The sequence below is a fragment of the Zalophus californianus genome, chromosome 1, assembly GCF_009762305.2.
Source record: "Zalophus californianus isolate mZalCal1 chromosome 1, mZalCal1.pri.v2, whole genome shotgun sequence".
Taxonomy (NCBI): Eukaryota; Metazoa; Chordata; class Mammalia; order Carnivora; family Otariidae; genus Zalophus; species Zalophus californianus.
Window position 1 is genome coordinate 68427406 of NC_045595.1, and position 24489 is coordinate 68451894.

Below are 24489 nucleotides of genomic sequence, written 5' to 3' on the forward strand. Positions count from 1 at the left end.
TGATTCAATGTTATGGGTACTCAGACCTCTGGATTTCTTGCTAATCCAAATGAATAACTAATATTTGCTTATTGTTGCTTTGCTCATTTAAAATCTTTAAGCAATTCTAGAAAGTAGGAATTATTATTGCCACTCAGAAAAGAGAGGCTCAGAAAGATTGGGGCTATTTGGTAGGTGACTGAGCTCAGCTTTGCCACCTAGCCTTGGACTCTAAACCCCTCTGTCCATCTGGGGCTTTCCCAGGACGTTCTGAAGCAGGTACCTGGTCTTGCATGATTCTTAGTTCATTCTGCAACCAGCCACTGTAAGTTGTCCTATACAATTCTATTCAATGTCTCTCCATGAGGTGCTATAGGGAATAGAATCTGATAAATAAGAGATGGTTCAGGGAAGAAGGCCATGCTATTCCTCCACTGAACCTCTGGTTCAAAACACTCCATTTGCTTGGAACAAATACTGGAGGGGTTGATACAGTTTTGTTATTAGATACTCAGTTTTAAATGCCATTGGAGTTTGCAGCCCTGTGTGTCAGGAAACAAAACTCATAAAGCTCAAGTGATCCTGTGGATTGACTTCACAAAGCTCTTATGATCCCCAAAGACTTTCCTTCCTGGATGTTTTATCCCATTTAATTTCGTGGCTCTGAAATATCAATAGAAGCCAGTCAATTGCTGAGGCTGTTCTTATGTTGTTTACAGATGTCAGAGCTGTCAATGACTTAGCTCATCTCCTGCTCTAAATCTGAGAGACTGGAGAACAACATCTTCATGCCTTAGGGGAAAAAAAAAAACCTCTGTCCTGTTTCCCTGTAAATATTTTGTTCAGCCAAGTATAAATTATCAGCTGGCCTGATGTAGCCTCCCCTTCTAATTCTGGATTCAGCCTCCCCTTGCTCCCCAGTGCTCAAGCAACAAGTAAGTATTGGGCAATGCTATGCAAAGCAGTTAGCCCTGCTCATATATTGCCAGATATTTAAGCCAGCTCAAGACACCTTGAAAGTCAGTTCTGCAAGCACACCTGAATTGTCATGGAAAGATGTTTTATGTTGTTAAGTGAAAAATGAAGTTATAAAACCATACAAAGATTTCAAATTCTAGTAGCAGGCTAGGATGAGCTAGTGCGATCCTTCTTTGTACTAAAAACACTAATAAAATATAAGATTTAATGTTTGTAAATCATGTATCTGGTAAGGGACTTGTGTCCAGAATACATAAATAACTCTTACAACACAACAATAACAAAGATAAGTAATCTAACTTTAAAATGGGCAAAAGGTTTGAATAAACTTTTCTCCAAAGAAGATATACCAGTGGCCAATAAGTACGTGAAAAAGTGCTCAACATTATTCATCAATAGGGAAATGCAATCAAAACCACAATGAGATACCACCTCATATTCCCTAGGAGGGTTATAATTAAAAAGACAGACACTAACAAGTGTTGGTGAGGATGTGGAGAAATTGGAGCCCTCATGTTTTGCTGTTGGTGATGTAAAATGGTGCCATCTTTTGGAAGACAGTCTGGCAGTTCCTTAAAAGCTTAAACATAGCATTACCATATGACCCAGTAATTCCACTCCTGGAACTGAAAACACATTCACACAAAAAGTTGCTCATGAGTGTTCATAGCAGCATTATTCATAATAGCCAAAAGGTAGAAACAGCCCAGATGTCCATCAGTTGGTGAATGGATAAATAAAATATGGTATATCCATAAATGGAATATTATCTGGCAGTAAAAAGGAATGAAGTGTTGATACATGCTACAATATAGATGAACCCTGAACATATGGAAAGAAAGAAGCCAGACACAAAAGACAATATATTAGGTATGATTTCATGTATATGAAATGTCCAGGATAGGCAAATCCATAGAAACAGAAAGTACATGAGTGGTTGGGTTGGCAGGGCTGGGTGGGGGGGCCAAAATGGGGAGTGACTGCTTGATTGGTATGGGGCTTCTTTTGAGGATGATGAAAATGTTCTGGAATTAGATAGTACTGGTGGCTAGACAACTTTGTGAATGTACTAAAACCCACAGAACTATACGATTTAAAAGGATAAATGTTATGGCATGTGACTTTTTTTAAGTCAGGGGGAAAAGTAAAAAAGGGACACTTCCAGGGGGTGGAAGTAAAGAGGGAAGTAAAGCCTCATGGTCAGCCTGGTCAGATAGAGAAGGAAGAGGCTCTGATGGCTAGTGGCTGCAGTGTTAATTTCTGCACGGGGGCAGGAGATGTGGTTTGAGCCTTTGGAGGACAAGCAGCTGAAAATGAGACACCTGCATAATGTTCGGCATTGGAGGGTTTCACTGTCAGTGAAAGGGGACACCTAGAAAATTTCTACTCACTGGCTTAGGGACGCTAGAAAGCAGGTGATCTTTGCCTAGAGCCCTGGGTGGAAGAAAAAAAGTCTCCTATAAGAAATCAAAGTTCAAAGTCCCAATCCTGCCATGCACGTTGGATTGGAAATCCAAATCTTATAACTCATGTGGTACAGAATTTTCCAAGCTAAGAAACAAATATGAAACTGGTCTGTAATTGATAACCCCTCTGTGGTGCCTTGTGAAAATAAATGCATAGCTGCTCTGCTGCAACACTTGCACAGAACAAATGCACTTACAGGAGAAACAAGCTTGGCTGAAGAGGACCTCATTTAAAATGATGAACCATAAAAGCAAAGAATCCACCTTGAACAAGACTTAATAGACATACCCAGTAGAAGAATTAGCACCCCTTCTAAGAATTTAAGATAATGTAAGAATCAGGAAGAGGGTGTAAAGGATGTATATTTAAGATATATAAATATATATATAAGATAGACTTTAAGACAAAAAAGCATTATTAGGGATAGAGAGGGTTGTATGTGATCACAAAAGGAATATTTCAATAAGAACATAACATTTATGAACTTCAATGCACCTTACATTATAGTCTTAAAAGCATAAAGTAAAAATTAACTAGAATTGAAGAGAAATTATAGATCCACAATTATGAGAGAATTTAATGTTTTGTTCTCAATAAATAGAGAATAAATATTCTTTTCAAACACACATGAGACTTTACAAAAATTGAGCATGTTGTAGGCTATCATGCAAGTCTCAACAAGTACCAGAGAATTCATTTCTTCCAGACCCTCTTCTCTGATCAAAATGTAAAATCAAAATCAATAACAAAAGTCCTACATTTGGAAATTTCAAGTCTAAGAATTATCAAATATGTAAAACAGAATAACAATAAAAATGTTCTTTTTTTATTATTATGTTCAGTTAGCCAGCATATAGTACATAATTAGTTTTTGATGTAATATTCAATGATTCAGTAGTTGCGTATAGCACCCAATAAAAATGTTCTGATTGAAAACTTTCGGGATGTAGTGAAAGGGATATGTGGAGAATTTTATAGCCTTAAATGCATATGTTAGAAGATAATAAACATTAAAAGTAAATGGGCTTTACTTTTTTTAATTTATTTTTTAGAAAGCTATTAAAAACTATAGAAAACCCTAGAGATTCTGCAAAAAAAAAAGAGAAAACTACTAGAACTGATAAATGAATTCAGTAAAGTTGCAGGTTACAAAATTATATACAGAAATCTGTTGCATTTCTATATACTAATAATGAAGTAGCAGAATGAGAAATTAAGAAATAGTCCCATTTACAATGGCACCAAAAAAGTAAAATATCCAGGAATAAACTTGACCAAGGAGGTGAAAGTCCTGCACTCTGAAAACTATAAGATGAAAGAAACTGAAAATGACACAAATGCAAAAATATTCCATGTTCATGGATTGGAAGAAACAATATTGTTAAAATGTGCATACTACCCAAAGAAATCTACAGATCTAATGCAATTCCTATCAAAATATCAATGACGTTTTTCACAGAACTGGAACAAATAATGCTAAAATTTGTATGGAACCATAAAAGACCCCAAGTAACCAAAGCAATCTTGCAAAGCTAGAGGTATCACAATCAGAGATTCCAGGATACGCTACAAAACTGTTGTCATCAAAACAGCATGGTACTGGCACAAAAACAGACACCTAGATCAATGGAACAGATAGAAATCCCAGAAATAAACCCATGCTTATATGGTCAATGAATCTACAACAAAGAGGCAAGAATATGCAATGGGGAAGAGACAATCTTTTCAATAGACGGTGCTGGGAAAACTGGATAGCTACAAAAAAAAAGAATGAAACTGGACAACCACACACAAAAAATAAACTCAAAATGGATTAAAAACCTAAATATGAGACCTGAAACTATAAAATACTGAGAAGAGAGCATAGATAGTAATTTCTTTGACATTGGCCTTAGAAACATTTTTCCGGTTATGCCTCCTCAGGCAAGGGAACCAAAATCAAAATTAAACTATTGGAACTACACCAAAATAAAAACCTTCTACACAGCAAAGGAAATCATCAATAAAACAAAAAGGCAACCTACTGAGTGGTAAAAGATATTTGCAAATGATATATCTGATAAGGGGTTAACATCCAAAATACATTAAAAAACTTAACAACTCAACACCCCCAAAAAACAAATAATCTGATTAAAATGGGCAGAAACCTGAACAGACATTTCTCTAAAGAAGGCATATAGATGGCCAACAGATCCATGAAAAGATGCTCAACATCACTATTCAGGAGAATGCAAATCAAAACCACAATGAGATATCAATCACCTCACACTTGCCAGAATGGCTAGAATCAAAAAGACAAGAAATAACAAGTGCTGGTGAGGATGTAGAGAAGAAGGAACCCTTATGAGCATTTTTGGTGGGAATGCAAACTGGAGCAGCCACAGTGGAAAAAAGTATAAAAGTTTCCTCGAAAACATAACATAATAAAGAAAAAGAAAACTTAAAGATGGAAATACCATATGATCCAGTGATTCCACTAGTGGATATTTGCCCAAAGAAAACAAAAACACGAATTCAAAAAACTATATGCACCCCTATGTTTGTTGCAGCACTATTTACGATAGCCAAGATATGGAAGCAGCCCAAGTGTCCACTGATAGAGGAATGGATAAAGAAGAAGTGGTGTATTCATACAATGGAGCCTTACCCAGCCATAAAAAAGAATGAGATCTTGCCATCTGTAACAACATAGATGGAACTAGAAGGTGTAATGGTGAGTGAAATAAGTCAGTCAGAGAAAAACAAATACCATATGATTTCACTTATATGTAGCATTTAAGAAACAAAGAAAAAAGAGATAAAAAACAGACTCTTAACTATAGAGAACACACTGATGGTTACCAGAGGGCAGGTGGGTGGGGAGATGGGTGAAATAGATGATGGGGATTAAGGGTGGTGCACTTACCATGATGAGCACTGAATAATCTATAGAATTGTTGAATCACTGTGTTGTACACCTGAAACATAATACTGTGTTTTTTTTGTTTTTTTATTATTATGTTATGTTAATCACCGTACATTACATCATTAGTTTTTGATGTAGTGTTCCATGATTCATTGTTTGTGCGTGACACCCAGTGCTCCACGCAGAACGTGCCCTCTTTAATACCCATCACCAGGCTAACCCATCCCCCCAGCCCCCTCCCCTCTAGAACTCTGTTTGTTTTAATTACACTTCAAGAAAAGAAAAGAAAAAAGAATAGAGCAAACTCAAAACCAGTAGAAGGAAAAAGTAATAAAGGTAAGACTGAATGTTATTGGAATGGAAAATAAATAAGCAATGTAGACAACCAAATGCTAGTCCTTCATTTAAATTAACAAAACAAATAAAGCTCAGAAATTACTGATCAAAGGGCAAAAAACTTACGGTCATATAGGCAATATTCAGAAAGAAAAGGGGACATGATATAAATATAGCAGAGGTCTTAGAGTCATGAGAGAAATCTGTAAACCACTTTATGCCAACATACTTGAAAATCTAAACAAAAAATAGATAATTTCCTAGGCTTCAAAGTCAGAACAGTATATATAATAACATTTTAAAATAAGAGAGCAAGGGAGGGAGAAAGGGGAAACAGAAAAAGAGAGAGGAGGTAGGGGGAGAAAGGGAGGAAGGGAGAGAGAATGGTACATAAAGATAACTCTGAGTAGTGGAATACAGGTAATTCTGATATTTTTCCTTTCTGCTTACCTGTGTCCTGGTTAATTTACTCCCGTGCCTAATGTGTCAGGCAAGGGCAACTCCTATCTATGCAACCGTTGTTCACCATTTAGGCCATGGATTTTGAGAATTTGCCTCTGGTCAGGTGGGCCATGGAGGCCCCTGGAAAGAAAGAGGAGTCCCAAGGGAGCCTGGATGTGCAGAGATGGGACAGCATCATGGCCTGTGGCAGGGCCCGGGGAGGGAGCCCAGAGGCAGAGATGGCTGAGGACTTGAACCCCATCTTCCCATTGTCTTCTCCACCGTGTGTCTCTTATAAGGACATTTGTCTTTGGAATCAGGGCCCGTCAGGTTAATCCAGGATGATCACACCTCAAGATCCTTAACTTATGACATCCCTAAACACCCTTTTTCCCAAATAAAGAAGCATTTCAGCCTGTGGTGCTGAGGGCATGGACACACCTTTTGGGGGCCACTGTTCATCCCACTTCAGCGACTGACTGACAAATTTAATTACAGAAAAATGAAGCACTTCTAAATAATGAATGACACCACCAGCCAAGTTGAAAAGACAAGTGCAAACTGGGAGAGAGTATTTGCCGTATACATCATAGATTGGTCTGGGATGAATTGCATAGTCACAAACTGGGCATGGAAAAAAATAAATTATTTTGCTGTTACTGTTTGTGAGTGTCCATTTTTGTAGCAGGAAAACCATTTCAAACTTGCCAGGTCAAAGTAACTTGGTTACTTCCAGTCAGTTTTTCCCTAGGAAACTCAGCCTCTTCGGGGTATCCTTGCCTCTCAGGTTCTCATTCCTTCTCCCTGAGTGGAGAGAGAAGCACGTGCAGTGTGGTGTTGTGCATTAATATAGCGGGCCGTGTGCCCAGTATGACCATGAGCTCTTTGGAAGAAAGCATTGTCTTTGATCCAGTTCTGAATCACTAGTGCTTGGGATTTGCCCATCACCCAGAGAATCTTTATTGACTTACATTGATTTGAAAGCTTTTAAAATCCCTGGGTGTTTTCATTTCGGGGGATGTTAAATAGGGCCAGGGCCGCATTCATCCTATTCCCGGCAGGGCTGTTGCAGGGATTAATGTTTGAGCATAGATGATCTCCTGCTCCTTTAAAAAGGCATTAATTAAGTTAAAGGTTTTATTTTTCAAGGATGTGCTTAGTTTTTATAGTAGTTTGTATCTCAATCTGTTGCCTGAAATATAATAAGGCTCATGTGCTTTCTCATAGAGAACAAGACATGCAGAAATGCACAGAAATTAATCCACCATTAGGGTTCCTCTCTGGATGTCATGTCAAGCAATTGGTGTTTCAGAGTTTACCATTTTGTGGGGAGATCCTCCATGGTGGCTTGGCCTGTGGGAGGCTCCGGGCAAGTGCTTTATGGAGAGAGCGTCCTGACCGGATGTGCTCTTTCTCTTCTCCTCCCGGTTGCCCAGTGAGATGAAGCAGAAGCTGGCGGAGGAAGGCAGCAAGTGCAGCATCCTCTCGAAGCATCAGAAGTTCGTGGAGCACTGCTGCATGCGCTGCTGCTCGCCCTTCACCTTCCTGGTCAACACCAAGCGCAGGTGTGCCGACTGCAAGTTCAATGTCTGCAAGAGCTGCTGCTCCTACCAGAAGCGGGAGAAGGTGTGGATCTGCTGTGTCTGCCAGCAAGCCAGGTGAGTGGCCAAGTGGACTTAAGGTGTCCGCTGGTGGCACAGTCTTCCTTTAGCCAGGTAGGAGCAGCAGAGGTTGACTGGTCATCACAAAAGACTGACCACAGTAAAGAGATTGCCAAGGTGTACAGAACACCATATGACCTTTACAAAGAGAACAAAGGAGGGCTGTGCTTCTTGTCTGGTCTCATCCTCTCATTCATTCATGCCACAGGCATGTGCTGGATTCTTGGGAATTATGCTGGGTGCGGGAACATGATGGTGGATCAGGAAGATTGCTTATGGGGATGATGAATGCATGAGTGTTGATCATGGTATATACTGTGTATATATGGTATATATCGTGATACAGGCCTGACGAGTTCACCCATTAGCTGTGGGAATGCAGAACAAGGAGCCACTAGCTCTAGGGTTTGGAAAAAGCTTCACAGAGAACAAGAAATAAAGGTAGGATGGTAAAAGATGAAGAAGAATTACTAACATGAAAGGGGGTGGGGATGGTGGTCTCCACGTGAAGGAAGTGGCTAGCGTGGAGTCTCACGGAGATACGTGTTTCTATTCTCCCTCAGTGACTGCCAGAGTATTTCTCTGATACACTGAGTATTTGGAAACTGATAAGTTTGATAAGCCAGTGTCTGGTGTTTGTTGCTTGGAATTCTTAAATCATTGCTGATCCTAGCATCTGCAAAACACATTCGTATTCATTGCATCCTGCCATAATGCCTCTCACTGTGAGCAAGACAGAAATTGGCTGGTCCCCAGAACACACACAGGAGCTCCCGCCTCCCTCATCTTCTCCTTTCCTCCTGCCTTGTTTGTTCACTTATATCCTTTAACTTATCAAGCCCCAGCATTTTCCCATAAAGCTAGTTAATGGAGATGACTGCTAAGCTCCCTTGGGATCCCCAGGGACTCAGTCTTTGAGCTATAAAGAGAAACCAATGGAAGCAAATGTGGTTTGTTGTGCACCCTTTGTCCAGGATGGGGTGCTGGTCAGGTTCTGCATGTGACTTTCAGAGCAAGGAACCTATCCAAGTCCCCATATACCCGCTTGGTAGGAGGAGGAGAAGCCCTGTGGCACCAAAGGGAAGAAGGAGACTTTAACTGCAGGTGAGCCTGTGCTTGGGAGTGGATGATGCAACCAGGTTCATCCTGTGTCTTCCCTTTCTCATTAAAGTTGGGTTAAGGTCAAGTGCTTAACAAGAGAGTTGGATGTTGGAAGAGATTGTGTGCAATAGACATTACAGAAGTTGGAGACCCAGGCTTTTGAGCTGGGTTCTAATCATCGATCTGTATACTTCCGACCAGCCCATTGTGCGTTTTGCTCCAGCCACACTCAACCTCACATATGCGGACATGAGGAAAGCAGACCGTCGGGTTCTTCCTGGGTTGGAGATGCTTTCAGAGGCTTTCAGAGACTTTCAGACAGACGCAAGGTTAAAGGAGTATGAGATATTTAAAATGTAGAAATTAAAATGATAGATTAATGTAGATAGCAAAGGAAAGAAAGACAAAAAGGAGCTGTAGATGGTGGGAAGAAGACAGAGAGGTCAGTCCGCTAGAAGTACCTGGTAAAATTGAAGAACTATCACTTAGCAGAGAAAGTTTTGTGTAGGGTAAAACATGTTTGAGGTAGTGGTTTCCGAGGTGGATCCACTGGGTGGTGAACGTGGGCACAGGTGGCTGAGGTCTAGCTGAGGAAGGCATGGGACTAAAAGGCAAATGCACATGGATTCCGAAGTGACAGTTTTGATGGCAGAAGTTTGGAGGGGGAGACTAATCCAAGTGACACAGAGTGAGGACGAGGAACAAGCAGGCCAAGAAGTAACAGAAATAAGGAGTGGAAGAGCATGGCGTGGCTGAATGTCACGATTGTGCACCCAGCAAGCTGGGTGGGTCTTACACAGCGTTTGACTCAAACAGCAGCTACGGCACCCATGTTAGTGACCAAACTAATCCGTGGTGAATGCCTCGGGAACAGGGACCCTCCCTGTCTCCTTCAACTCCATTTGCAGCACGAGAGCCTGGCAGGTGGAAGAGACACAGATCTTTGTGTGTTGAGTAACAGAACAGGACAATGTTCCAAAGCAGCCAAATGCATGGTGCAAATGAGGCTTCAGGAATTTTAAAGAGAAAAGGATCCAGAGAGTGTAGGGTATCCTAAGGAGGTTTTCTGGAAGACAGGGGGACCCCAGACGGAACTCCAATTGGGAAGAGGAATCACAGAGCATGCTTGAACAAGGTATGTCAAGAGCAGAAAAGATCCCCCAAGGTGCGTGGAGGGCCTGGAACAGTATATTTTAAATTTCTATTTCACATTTCTAGGCACCTAATGAGGAGGCAGGAGGCTTTGGTAATCCCATTGAGCTAAATCGTGCATCATTTCCATGTCAGCATTTAATGACAACTCCCTGAGTCTCGGGAGGGCATCAGAAAATAAAAAATCATCCATAGAAGGATACCTTGAAAGATATCTGAAAAACTCATGTACATTTGCTCTATCGGTTTTTTAAAGAAAAGGGGAGATTACTGAGAAGTCATCCACATTCAGTGTACCTAGCACAGAGAGAAGGCACCCATGCTTATTTAATGAAAGTTGGCAGAAGGGCAGTCTTGAAGAGAAGTTGGGAATTGTGCTGTTTCATCTTGTATGATGTCATGTGGGGACATTTCTGGGAGTCTTGGGCTTGTAATAATATTGATGGAAAAGTGGAGCTTATTCCCTATTTTATTCAAGTTCATCGTAGGAACATATCTAGGGAAAAAAATCCATGATACATGTGGCAGGTTTTTGCTTCTAGAAATTTCTCTAAGGCCCAATTTGATAGAGAAGTATGTCCGGGCCAGAGCACCTCAGTGTATGACCTGTGGGCTGACAATCTTGTATATTTTGGAGGATGCCTCAGAGGAGTTTGTTTTACTTACGTAGTCAAGCTGTGTAATTCCTCAGCACTACACAGCAGACACAGGCAGATTCTTCATGGGAAGCATTTAAGGACTACTTTGACTTGGATCATGTATGAAAAATTTCTGATTGATAACAGCTTGAAAAGCCTGTCAAGTTTCTTTAAACAGAAAAAAAAAATGGTTTACAACACATTTTTTAGATTTTAAATACGTATTTTTACTTGGCAAAAGCCGGTGTCATGCTGGGGGATGGCTTTGTGGGCACTATGCCACCATCTACATTGTTCATCAGTTTCCCTGCTCCCGGTGCAATCTGAGATTCACCTCTGGGTTTAGAGGTGATTAATTTTATTGTGGATATTCGTCCAGTAGATTCATATTCAAACAGTTGGGTTTAAAACCACTGTATATGTCAGAATCTATGAAGAACACATTGTGTGTGAGCTTGTGAAATCTCAGTGAAATGCTTTATAGCAGCTCTACGAAGTTGCAGAGGTGACCACTTTTGTGAGGCTACATTCAGACCCATATTTCACTGCCCCTGGCCACGATGTACTTTTCCTTTCCTATATAAATTAGTTCCATTTGTACTGTACTGATTTAGTTTCAAGCTGTTTGTCCAGTGGCAACCATATGCCTATGGAGCCAAGAATAATTATAATAATAAGAATTCTTGTCCACAAAAAATTAAGGGGTTAGGAGTTGAGTGAGGGTAGACATTCATGCAAAAATATTAACAAATTGCATCAGAAATAAATGACTGTCAGGCACCTGGGCCTGTCTGTGGTGTAGTTGACTTGGGTTAGAAATGTAGGGTTCACCAGGGAGGGCCCAGGTAGTGTCTAGTCTCTGTAAAAATGGGGAAATCTGTAAATTCAGCTTTCTTCTTTTTTGTTTCATGTCCTAGTCTTCTGTTTGGTTATTTATTACAGTAAAAGTATTTTAATTTTAAATGAAAATTCCCTTTTAATGGTCATTGCTGTAATTATGATCAGCGGGTTAGTTCATCATTCATTCTTTTGCTTCATATGTTTTCCGTTAAAAGCTATTTTGGGGAGGCACCTGGGTGGCTCAGTTGATTAAACATCTGACTCTTGGTTTCAGCCCAGATCATGATCTCAGGATCTTGAGATCAAGCCCCATGTGGGGCTCCATGCTCAGCATGGAGTCTGCTTGTCCCTCTCCCTCTCCCTCTGCCCTCCTCCTCTGTCCCCTGCCTCCCTATGTGCATGCATGAGCATGCACGCACGCACACACACTCTTCCAAATAAATAAATAAAATCTTTACAAAAAAGCTATTTTTGTTGTCAGTTTAGAATTTTTAACTTTGGGAAATTAACAAACACTAGATGAATTTATTAGAGAATGAATGCTGGATTACTAATTTTGGAGGTTATATAGCCAATAGGATACTACTGAATCATTCCCTTTGTCATATATGTATCTGTGTGTATCTATATCAATTTATCTCCTAGGCAATTTATTGTATAGATTCATGCAAACATTATAAATAAGCATGTATAGTAGTTGCATTTTAAGATCTTCTGCAGGAAACAAACTTGCAGAGTGAGTCCAGACCTTACTTACCAGCCATTGTCATTTGGGGTCAAATTGATTAAAGAACAATGATCTTACTTTCCTTGGGAACAAATTGGCTTCCTAGTTCTCTGCTTCATTATAAAAATTGTTCTCTCTGACTTTTTTCACTATGTGCTATTATCTTTAATGCAGACCAATTTGGGAGATTGTTGTCAGGGAATGAGAAAAAAAATTATCTTGGAATCAAAATCAAACACATCTCCTCATTATGCCTATGTCATTTGCTTTGGTTTTTCTGAGACAACTTAAGCCTTCATTTCTTTTCACTTGGAGTTGAATATCCTCTACTTGTATCTGATCATTTATTCACAGTGCGCATGATCATAGACTAGCATACTTCCCTTTTGGTATGAACTCCACAGTATGTTTTAGAGATACAAATCCGCAGTGGATTTGCAATATCCCTAAAGAAGATGCAGTATTAAAAATTATCACTGTGGGATAAGGACGTTCACAGGTGAGCAGATATATGGGAAGATATTGAACCTCACTAGAAAGCAAGGCAGTAGAGATGTATGCTTCAAGTAGTTGTGTTTTTCTCATTAAATTAGTGATTTTTTTTCATCAGTCTGCTTAGTGTTGACAAGGGTAGATTGAAAAAGGCACACTCATCCATTGCTGGTGGAATAAAAATGGGCATAACCTTTTACCAACATGTATCAAGAGCCTTTAGCATGTCTAAGCCCCTGAGCCCAGTAATTTCATTTTTGAAAACCTATACCTAAAGAGAAGATAGAAGATTTTTTTAATACTGCACAAAAATGAAGTGTACTGAATTATTTGTAATACAAAAACAAAAGTAATCTAAATGTCCAGCAGTAGGACAGTGGAAGCAAATTAGGGCATATTCAGCTTGATAGAATATGATGAGCCCTTTAAGATAGTGTATATATTATATTTGCATGGGTAAATTCTTACATTAAAACACATGATTAAAAACTACCATGCTGGGGCACCTGGGTGGCTCAGTCGGTTAAGCGTCTGCTTTCGGCTCAGGTCGTGATCCCAGGGTCCTGGGATCGAGCCCAGTATTGGGCTCCCTGCTCAGCAGGGAGTTTGCTTCTCCTCCTCCACGCCCCCCACTTGGGCTCTCTCTCTATCTCAAATAAATAAACTCTTTTAAAAAAAACTACAGTGCTAAAATGTACATACAAGATAATCGCTCTATGTAATAAAAGAAACAAAAAGACTGAAAGGGAATACACACATCAGTGCTGTTAACATTGGCATTGGGAGATAACATATGGATAAATAATTGATCTCTTACCCCTATTTTCCATTTAGGTTCCAAATTTCCCACATTTTACACGTTTGCTGCTATAACTAGGTGTACATAAAACAAACATAATCTAGGATGTGCTCCTTTTTCTCCTTTTCATTCCAAATCTTCTCCCCCATCACCTCAGTGTTGCTCTTCCCCTAACACCCCCCCCCCCGCCCCCGCTTTATGCCACAGAGCTAAAATCATCCAGCTTCCCAGGGAAAATAGAATCATCAAAGGGGACTTGTATTTTGAAGTCCCAAATAATGGGCACTTTAGGTTATAGATACCAGCCTGTCTATAATAGATCTCCATAGAGACCATGACTGCAGCACTCAGTCTAATCGTTGTCAGAGTGACCTGAATCACGAGGCAGTTGGGAATTTTGAAAAATGTAAATTGCCCCCAGTGAAAGCTAAGCATCTATTTTCTGGTCACTGATTTTTTTACTCTCCATAGATTAAATAACAAATATATCAAGAGTGCCTGCTATGAGCATGGGATTGAATTGGCCTTTTCAGATGAGTTATTTCATGTAACCCTTACAAGAACTCTGTGAAGGGGCAAGAGATTAGCCCCAATTTAGAGGCAGGGAGGTCTGAAACTTGGAATGACCAAGTGGCTAGCGATGGTCACTTTGTCAGTCCCAAGTTCAAGACTCTCCTTATAGTCTCCCCCAGGAGGACAGCCTGAGTCTTTGGGACCCCTCTCTTTCAGCTTCCCAGCAGGCCTCCTTGCTCAGCCAGCCACTTGGACCCTACTTTTAAGTCTGTGGAAGCAGTGGACAGTCTGTGTTTCCAGTCTGGGCTCTGGTGCTAAAGGGGTAGTGTAGATTTCTTTCCCCTTGAAGGCACTGTGTGTCCACAGGCAGTTAACTGCATGGTCATACTTCCTGTGCAGCCATAGCAATGAATACAGACTAAGACATGGGAGTGAATATCAGGGAAGGAGGGCAAGGTACCACATGACACTCCCCTCCCTTTGGCACTCTGGGCTCTTCACGGTCCCTCTTAGCTGAGGCCTTTCACTCTAACGTGTATCCTGTCTGGACCTCTGGCGTTGAGTGGATGCTGTATCCACTGACTGACTGAATCTCTAAAGGCCTCCCTTTTTAGGGAAAATACAGACTGTGACATTGTGTGACATTGAACATTAAGAGCATGAACTAAATCTTTGAGATATTTTGGTAAACCTTTTACCTCTCAGCACATCTTTTAATAGGTTTTGAAAAAGAAGAAAGATTTACTTTGACATACAAAGCTTAGTAGGCTTTTGATTAAATCTGTGGTATTCACAATGAACATTTAGGATACATTTTAAGGCTGACAACCATGGGTTTTTACTAATGTGTTTGTTTGCATAAGGGGCTGTAATGGCTAATTTTATGTGTCAGCATGGCGAGGCCATGTTCCCAGGTGTTTGGTCAAGCAGTAGTCTAGATGTTGCTGTGAAGATATTTTTTAGATCAGATTAACATTCAAATCAGTAGACTTTGAGTAAAGCAAATTACTCTACATAATGTGTGAGCCCCATCCAATCAGTTGAGGACCTTTCAAGAAAAAAGATTGATTTCCCCAAGGAAGAAAGAATTCTGCCAGCAGACAGCCTTTGGATTCTAGCTGCAATAGCCGTGCTTCTCTGGGTCTCCAGCCTGCTGGTCTACCCTAAAGATTTTTGACTTGTCAGCCTCCATAGTCCTGTGAGCCAGTTTCCTAAAATAAATGTCTCTCTCAATAGATGATGATAGGTAGATAGATAGATAGATAGATAGACAGATAGATGGATATAATCCCCTATTGGTTCATTTTTTCTGGGGAAATGATGACTAATACAGAGCTCTTCAAGGAATGTAGGACAAAGGGTGATAGGAGGTGGAGAGAAGGAGGCAAGTGAAATGGGAGACCCCTTCATATATTCTCCTGCCTGGTCCCAGAGAGGGGGGGCCACAGGCGAAACAAAGAAACTGTTTTCACCATGGAACATGGGACCCAACAGAGTTACTCTGCAGCCTAGGGGACAATGTATGATATAGACCTGGAAAGAGAGGCATTCTCTTTTGAGGACAGAAGCCCAAGCATAGGGAAGATTATTGGCCGTGGTAGCACTGAGGGAAGCTTGGCAGTGATTTGGCATTTGCATAGGAGAGCAGGGCCTGGCAGCATAGCAACCCTCATTCCAGTGATTTCTCTACAACTGGACATTGGCAGGGGCTGGAAAGAGGAAGTGTCACCAGTGACTTCCCGTGAGACTTCCCGAGGACTCCAAAAAAGACCCAGGAGACATGCTGTGAGAGGACACTGATGTCCTGCTTTGTTCAGAAGGAGGCACAGAATCTGTAACATCAGAATTCTTAAGATTACCTTATATGTGTGTTTCCTCTTAGGCTGGTGGCACTTGGGGAAATTTGGGTTGTAGTAGCAATGCAGGCATTGATTTAGGCAAAGCTGGGAGAAAAGAAAACTTAGGATATTCAAAAATTGGAAGATGAGCCCCCGGTCAGTATATGGGCCCATGACCCTAACACTGCAAATCTGATCCTCTCTGGGAATTTGAATCTTGGTTAGAGCAACACATCAACTGAGGACAATTAGAGCTGAGTCATCCCGAGATAGGGGACAAAATGATGACCAGGGGTGATGTTCCCATTACTGAGATCCCTCGTGCTGCCGTCACAAGTCTTGGATATTCAACTTTTCCCTCGATTCTTTAAGCCACCAGATCTTTCCTTTAAGTTACCTTTTCACAGAAGTCATCCAGAGTTCATTCCTGCTGTTTAAAACAGAAACCAAAGAACTTTAACTGGTATGGTAGACATAATTGCAATCAGAGCTGCAAGATAGAAATTTTAGGCCAAGAAAGAGAAGAGGCAGGTGACAATCCTGACATGGGACTGAGAAGGATATTTTTGTTTCTTGCATATTTTCTAATCTTCCACACTTAAATGTGGTGTCTCAAAATTGGCAGGTCTAGCCAATAAGTAAGCGTGACCTGCAAGATGAAGAGTTCATGAGTTTCTAATTTTCTAAAATCCTTGTTGGATAGCAAACAGAAAGGGTTTCAGCTACAACGTTAATTCAGAAGAGCAGAACAATCTATGGGAATGGAGGAGAACATGAGGGTGTAAGCAATGTTTGTATAAAGGCCAGGGGTGCCACAAACATGTTGTTGTACCTAACAGCTGAGTACTGTCCCCTTTCGCAGGGCAGGTGATTTCTGCTTCCTTAGTTTCAACAAAATTGAAGGAGGGCCTAAATGACCACTAAAAATAATATTGGATCCTAGATTGCCACGTGATTTTTGGCATATAACTCAGATGGAGTTCAAAGTTGAAGGACATTGCTTTAAAAAAAACCAAACTGCTTCTGTCTCCATCTATAGGAAAATGTTTCCTCATAGCTTAAAGTTTTTAAAAAGAACACATAAAACTAGTGCTGAACACTATCTCACTCAAATAATAAATGGTATCCACCCGTGCATACAGGAACCAATAAAAAAGACATCTCCCTGCAAGATGTATTTCCAATAAATGTATGTTTGTGTTTCTTTACTATTTATCAGAATTTGAATATATTTTTGAGTTTTTTGTATTCCAATAGAACTTTATTTATGAGCACTGAAAGTTGAATTTCATAGTTTTCATGTGCTATGATATTGTATATTTATGTTCTTGATAAATTGTGTCTTAATAATCAGAATTGATAACTCAACCCCAGATAAATATTTTGACACTTAGAGCCTCAAGACTTAAAAAGTTATTAAATTCAATTTATTACACACATTTCTGTGACAAAGAATGATAACAATGTGTTAAATAAGACTTAAACACAAAAACATATGACATTAAAAGAAAATTCTGAAAGGGAGGCAGAATGGGATAAAAATATCTGTTCAAGGAGAAAAATGAAAAATGTTAATATTCCAACTGTTAAAGGAGTCAGCAAATGATGGCCCACAGACCAAATCTGGCCTGTTACCTGTTTTTATAAAAAAGTGTTGCTGGGACACAGCCATGTTTATTCAGGTACATGTTGTCCATGACTGCCTTCAACTACAACAGCAGATGTGAATGGTTACAGCGAACCATCAGTGTCTGCCATGTTGCACAGTTTGAAATATCTGGGGATTTTTAACAGCCAACGAAATGTCACACAGGTTAGTAGCACCATTCCTGTTCATTGACTGCAGACCTGTGGACCATGGCACCCCATGGAGAGAGCCACATTTTGTGGCCTTGGAACAGTGAGGGAACTTAACAAATGACTGATTCCTTGGCAGCATTTTCTTCTAACAATGACCAATCTAGCAGGTGTCATCATCATGAACTTTGCCCATTGACATGGTAGGGGAAAAATGCAAATTTTTAACCATCTTAGACTCTGGTATTTAAATTTTTGCACTCAATCTTGAGGCCAGTAGGCATTTCCCCAGCCCCACCTTTTTAAGCCTATAATTAACCAAATGCATATCCACCAACCACCAAGCCCCTAATTGATGATACATTAAGTTAAGGGAGAAAATCATTAGAAGATAGACTTTAAAATTGAGCCAGCGGTTGAACAGTTTGTTGTCATTTGAGAAAAAAAAAAAAAAGACAAAAATATAAAAAGCACCTATGCTTCAGGTGCTTGATGACTTTCTGGAGATAGAACAGGCCCATCTCTCTGGTTTGCTTCCCATTACCAGCCGGACTGTACGGCGCATGAAGAGGCCTCACGAAAGATGGTCCCTATTTATAACAATGGTTCATCTCTCCCTAGCGCTTCACTGTTTTCAAATGTATTTGTTGTAGAGTACATCCAGGGCTAACAGATCTTGTTAAAATGCCTTTTGCTAAGAAACAACTCCTCCACTCAGGCCAGTCTTGGACCACAATTGAGGCAAGAGGTGTCAGCCGGAAGCCCCAGGATAGATTGCACTTTTAATGTTAACTAGAGGTTACCTTTGACTTGGTAAACAGAAACAAGAGAATTCATTGGGAATGACTGAAGCCAGGCCATGGACTCAACCCTATATGATTATGAACATTCACATAAACATCATCGTAATTCAACAAATACAGAACACCACACAGGCACACCTCAGACATGTTCGGGTTTGGTTCCACACAACTGCAATAAAAGGAATCTCACAGTAAAGTGAGTCAAATGAATTATTTGGTTTCCCAGATGATATAAAAGTTATGTCTACACTATACCATAGTCTACTGTGTGAAATGGCATTATGTCTAAAATAACATACCTTTATTAAAAAACAATTATTGCCAGAAAATGTTAATCATGTGCCTTTTCAGTGAGTCATCATCACTGACCACAGATCACTACAAATATAATAATAATGAAAAAGTTTGAAATATCCCAAGAATAACCAACATGTGACACAGAGACACAAAGTGAGCGATACCTCTGTCCCCATTCCCATTCATCTTCTTGGTTCTTGGTCTGGCAGCCATGCTTTCTCTCTGACCCTCCCCAGTCTGCTCAAGAATGAGTGTCTCATTAATCCACGGCTTTTACAAAAATTATGAAGGTGCAGTCTTTCTGCAGTTGCTCAGATTTCATAGTTTAGAAACAGTGTCATTGGCAAGGGTGATTCCCCAGGTCCAGACACCTGTGCTCCTAACTGGCTCCTGCTCAGGTCCATGAATCTGAGCTGACCCACATGCCCTGTAACTTGAGTTCATTTAGGTGCCCAGAACACCTTCTTGTGCTCTGAGCCTTATCCATGAGCACTTTTCACCAACACCAGAACTTTTAGCTTGGGCTTTTTGTTTAGGGACATGACCAGTTTCTAGGGCAAGTGAAACTAAGAACGCATTGGCTAATATCAATTGATCCTGGCCGAAATATGTAGGGCAATCTTTTTTCCCGTCTTATAAATGAGATTGCAGCCAGGAGGCTTGAGGGACTTACCTAAGTTTACACACTGGATGGTAGGTGAAGACTCGGCAGCTACTGTTGAGTCCCTGGAAGCTAGAACACAGCACAGGGGTCAGCCCCGGCACATAATAGGCTACCAGTTGTTGATGGTTGAAATCGTGAAAGAATAGAAACCCAGTCCTGAACCCCAGCATCCCCCAACCAGTACTCTGTCAAGCTGTGCGATGAGACGTAGCCATACCTGTCACAGATCAGTTTTCTTCAGAAGAATCGTATCACTGGGAATGAGACAATGAAGAATTAACTGTAGTTACTGATGCAGTTATTGGAGACGCCTTTGAACGATCCCTGGAAATCAGATAGGCCAGGAGAAGCTGAAGGGCTAACATTTGAGAATTTCCATTCAAAAACATTCATTCTAAATATACTTAATGAATGTCCATTCTTGTTGCTAAGCACTATGTTTTACATTGTGATATAACAATAAATAACACATAGTTCTTTCTTTTTTTTAAAAGATTTTATTTATTTGACAGAGAGACACAGCGAGAGAGGAAACACAAGCAGGGGGAGTGGGAGAGGGAGAAGCAGGCTTCCCGCGGAGCGGGGAGCCCGATGCGGGGCTCAATCCCAGGACACTGGGATCATGACCCAAGCCGAAGGCAGACGCTCAATGACTGAGCCACCCAGGTGCCCCAATATATAGATAGTTCTTGACCTCAAGGAGCTCGCAGCTGAGTAATTGGAGTATGTGTGTGTGGGTGGGTGCATGGGTGAGGTAACCAAAACTTACAAGCTTGTATTTACAATGTAATTAATTGTGTAAATGCTAGAATTCATATTAAAAAGGTGTGGTTGGAGGGCGCCTGGGTGGCTCAATGGTTAAGCGACTGCCTTTGGCTCAGGTCATGATCCTGGAGTCCCTAGATCGAGTCCCGCATCGGGCTCCCTGCTCAGCAGGGGCCCTCCCCCCCCATGTGCTTTCTCTCTCTCTCATTCTCTCTCTCTCAAATAAATAAATAAAATCTTTAAAAAATAAAAAGGTGTGGTTGGAAACAACCACCAATTCTGGCTTGAAAAGTCTGAGAAAGTTCTATAGAGGTCAGGACCCTTAAGAAGGCTCTTGGAAGATAAGGAGACCACCAAAAAGACCAGGTGATGGGCAGGGGAGGTTATTGTAAATCAGAGCGAACCCTATCTTTTAGTGTAAGGGGAATTAACAAACAGCAGAATTATCTACAGGTCACTTCTTCCAAATTATACTTTCAATAAAGAAAAGCATTATCTGCAACTGTATTGAGCATTCTTTTGTTGGTGTCCCCTAACTAAAGGCTTTTCTTTTCCTGTCTTTATTTTTGGGGGGAGAGGGCTGGGGTTGAGGTTAACAGTTCAGAGATACCATCACAGGCATCACTATCTGGCTGTAATGCTTTGGCACTGGATGCATTCTGAGCGTGGCATGTGGGCATCAGAGATCTGCTACAGGCCAGAGAAGCAAACAGAAAGCTTTGGCTTGGATGGAGAGTATCTGACTGCGTCATGAAGAATATGGCAATGTGCTGCAGGCTGGGGGATGAGGGACGATGTATAGCAAGGTTAGGATGTTAAATACTCTGCAAACAAATATCCACCTGCTCCATCACCAGACCTATTGACTGTGAGAAGGCTAGAAGCATATTTTGGGGGGCAGTAGTTTTCCAGAAATGGGCATGAGGGGCTGGGTAGGGCCCTTTCATCTTTTCACACTCTACCCCGGCTGTGTACCACGTGCTCTGCAGCCTCGTCCTCGTCCTTGTGAAGAGTAGGAGTGGGCAGTGGGCCAGCCCTCTGTGGGGAGGTGGCCTCGGTGCTGGGAGGGAGCGGCTCCTTGGAAAGGGTTTGCTCAGGGTAGGTGCCTGTGTGACCAAGTGTGATTGGATCGATCAGCAGTATGAGTTTTGTTCCCTCCATTCTTACACTAGGTCTTGGACCAGCCCTAAAGCCAGTAAGACTGTAGTCATTCATTGGTGCTCTACGTGGGGTGAGACCAGAGCTCAAAACTCCTTGGGAAGTTGAGGAAACCACAGGTGTGGCTCACCATAACCAGCGTGCAGGGTGCCGCTGGGATGTCCCGGGAGGAGGCAGGAAGCCAGGGCACGGGTGGCTTCTGGCTCTTTGGAGAAAATCTGTGGCTTTTTGGAGATCAGCAGCAGTACTTCCAGAACCATGCCCAGGCATTCTTTTTATCCCTGGGATATAACTCAACATATGAATATAGTTGAGGCAGTGGGCACTCCCCTTGTGACCCCCACACATATCTTGTGAGTCAACTCCCTTTGACACTGTTCATGCTACAGTGAACAATTTCACTCTCATTTTTCCTGGTAGAGAAGCTAGAACTCACAGGCTCAGTTTCCAGCTCAGTACCTGTGGACATTAGACCATCGGCTTCAAGCGGGAGGCCTGCGTCCTCCTTCCAGACTTCCTGACACCCTCAAACACAAGAACCTTCTTTGTTGTCTGTCTTCTGAGTCTTCCTCCACCCCAGGTTCTCTGAGGCATGTTTTTCTCTGCTGGGAGAATATGGCCATTCTCCCAACTGCAGTAGGGGCAAGCTTTATTTAGAGAGAATTTTATATAACAACCACTTACATACCCTGTGTGCTAGGCATGCTCTAGGAGTATTATAAATCTTAACTCTTTTAATATTCATAATGATATATGAAGTAGGTACTGTTATTTGCCCCACTTTACATGCAGAGAAACTTAGGCATGAAGAAGTAAAATAACTTAGGTTCAATAGATGCGATTTTATTAAACAGCTTTGGTTCAATAGCTGGGGTTGGATTGGCTGAAAAACCATAGCACATCATTAATTAAGCAGGTTGGGTGCCTTACTGATATGAGTCAGTCCGTGCCATGTTGGAAATAACACAGATGCTGAAATTATATATCTGAGTTCAAATCCACCACTCACTGCCAAGGGCAAGGGATGATAATGCCCTCCTTTTGGAGTTGGGGGCTGGATGAGGGAACCTGCTTCAGTGCCTGACATTTGGGTGTTTAGTGAACGTCAGTTACTATTATTATGACTGCTGTTGTTGGTGTCATTATCAAAGCCTGACTGGCTTCTCTAGGGACCCTAAGGAGCAGCCCCCTTAGCGATGGTGGAGCATACTGTTATTGACCTCCCCAACCTCCCAATCCCTACCCCTCCTCTTCTCTCCTCCCCCACCCCATACACCAGTCTCCTTACCTACTGGATTCTGGTGGATGAGCTCTGGATGCACAGGAAGAACCTCAATTAAGATTTCCAGGAAGCCTAAACAAAGACAACAAAGACCTATGGCAAAGGCTGCCTTGAGCCCGTATTTTCTTCACGTTTTCCCTTAGCCTGACTCATCCACACAGGCTTGTTACTGGGACTGTATTTTTGGGTTAAGGCAGCTGATCTTTCAAAGTGGCTGAATTTCACAGAAGGATAATTCGAAAACTCTCTTTTCTAACACAGCAGAGCTCTTGAGTGGAATGGAGCAGCCATGAGCAGCTATATGTGTTAGTCTAGGCAGATTATGTGTGCCATTGGCTAATTAGAGAGGAGGAGATGCTGACCCATGCACAGGTACAAGTGCCTTGGTGATCCTCATTGTGTCCTCCTCAGGGACCCCAGTGGCCACTCTTGGACCATCACTGTCCCATAATTCATTCCTTCTCTAACACAGTGGTGCACACATGGGGTGATGGAACCTAAAATATATCAAAAAAGTGATGATCCTCTACACTGGAAACTTACGTTAAGGGGAAGCCCAGAATTTTCCTCTGTTGGCAGCACCTCCCAGAGGAAGGGATTGGTTTGGTGATCTCTTGAAGTTCTTTCCCCCCACATTCATTCATGTGGTCTGCATTAGATAGATCTGGCTTTGAATCCTGGATCAGCCACATTTTTGCCATGTGACCTTGGACAAGTTATTCAGTCCTTTTGAATTTGGGAGTTATGAGACTTTCCTCAAAAATTACTGTAAAGAGAAAGAGATAAAAGGTATATAAATCACTTAGCAACACTTTAGCTACAATAACGAGTAGCTTTTATTATGTTGTTTTCATTCTGAGGTTGCTAAATAGCTATTTCCTTTACTTTATAAAATATTAAGCACAGCATAATTGCTTATGAGTATGAAGGCCCAGCAAAATAATTTAGTTTTATACTTAATTCTTTCCCAGCATTGACCAAGGCAGTTAAAGATATCACCACTCAACAAATAAGGACACTTGTTCACCTTCTGAAAGATTTCATAGAATCGCACAGTGCATGTTCCAGGATATTGGCTCAAATCACTTAATAACCTTAAGTGCACATTACTTTAAATTTTAGTGCCCCTAGGAACTAAAAAAAAATGTGCACAGCTTTAATATAAACATCAGGTAAAAAATATTTGTACTGTATCACAGTATACATTCCATTTTTTTCTGCTCAAATAAAATGTTTAATCATCAGGCTGTTATACAGCTGATGTTTTTTAGCTTGGCAATATGGATGTCATCTTTAATAGCCAGTGTTTCTTCTTTTAAAAGATTTTATTTATTTATTTGAAAGAGGGGCAGAAGGATAAGCAGACTCCCCACTGAGGAGGGAGCCCCCTATATGGGGCTCAATCCCAGGGTCCCAGGATCGTGACCTGTGCCAAAGTCAGACGCTTAACCGACTAAGTCACCCAGGCACCTCTAGCCAATATTTCTTTATTTACTAGGTAATAATAAAGTTATACAAAGGGAATTAAAAATGATTTGGCAAATAATTATGGATTCATCACCTAGATTTTGAACTAAAATATTACCTATCCTAATGGAAGCCCCTGGTTATCTCCCTTTAGTTATATCTTCCTCCTTTCCTCTGGAGGTAACCACCATTTTTTTAAAGATTTATTTATTTATTTTAGAGAGAGAGAAAGAAAAAAGAAATATAAAAAGCAAGGCAGAGAAGACAGAGGATCACCGGGGAAGAGAGGAAAAAATGAGACAAGACAAAACCAGAGAGGGAGACACACCATAAGAGACTTAATCTCAGGAAACAAACTGAGGGTTGCTGGAGTGGTGGGGGGTGGGAGG

The 24489-nt window shown here is 41.1% G+C and overlaps 1 protein-coding gene and 1 long non-coding RNA gene across 4 annotated transcripts in view; one reads left to right on the top strand and one right to left on the bottom strand.

Moving 5' to 3' along the window:
• Positions 1 to 19763, bottom strand: part of LOC113918526 — a 33736-nt gene extending 13973 nt beyond the window's left edge. Inside the window, exons 1-2 of the long non-coding RNA XR_003518597.1 lie at positions 19646 to 19763; positions 19438 to 19497 (exon numbers count right to left, since the gene is read on the bottom strand). This is a non-coding gene — a long non-coding RNA (uncharacterized LOC113918526). The remainder of the gene's footprint in view (positions 1 to 19437; positions 19498 to 19645) is intronic.
• LOC113918524 (myosin VIIA and Rab interacting protein) overlaps positions 1 to 24489 on the top strand; it is a 417240-nt gene that overhangs the window by 182702 nt on the left and 210049 nt on the right. For all 3 annotated transcript variants that reach the window (XM_027587034.2, XM_027587037.2, XM_027587036.2), the window contains exon 3: positions 7543 to 7764. In XM_027587034.2, the coding sequence (XP_027442835.1) occupies positions 7543 to 7764 (222 nt within the window). The remainder of the gene's footprint in view (positions 1 to 7542; positions 7765 to 24489) is intronic.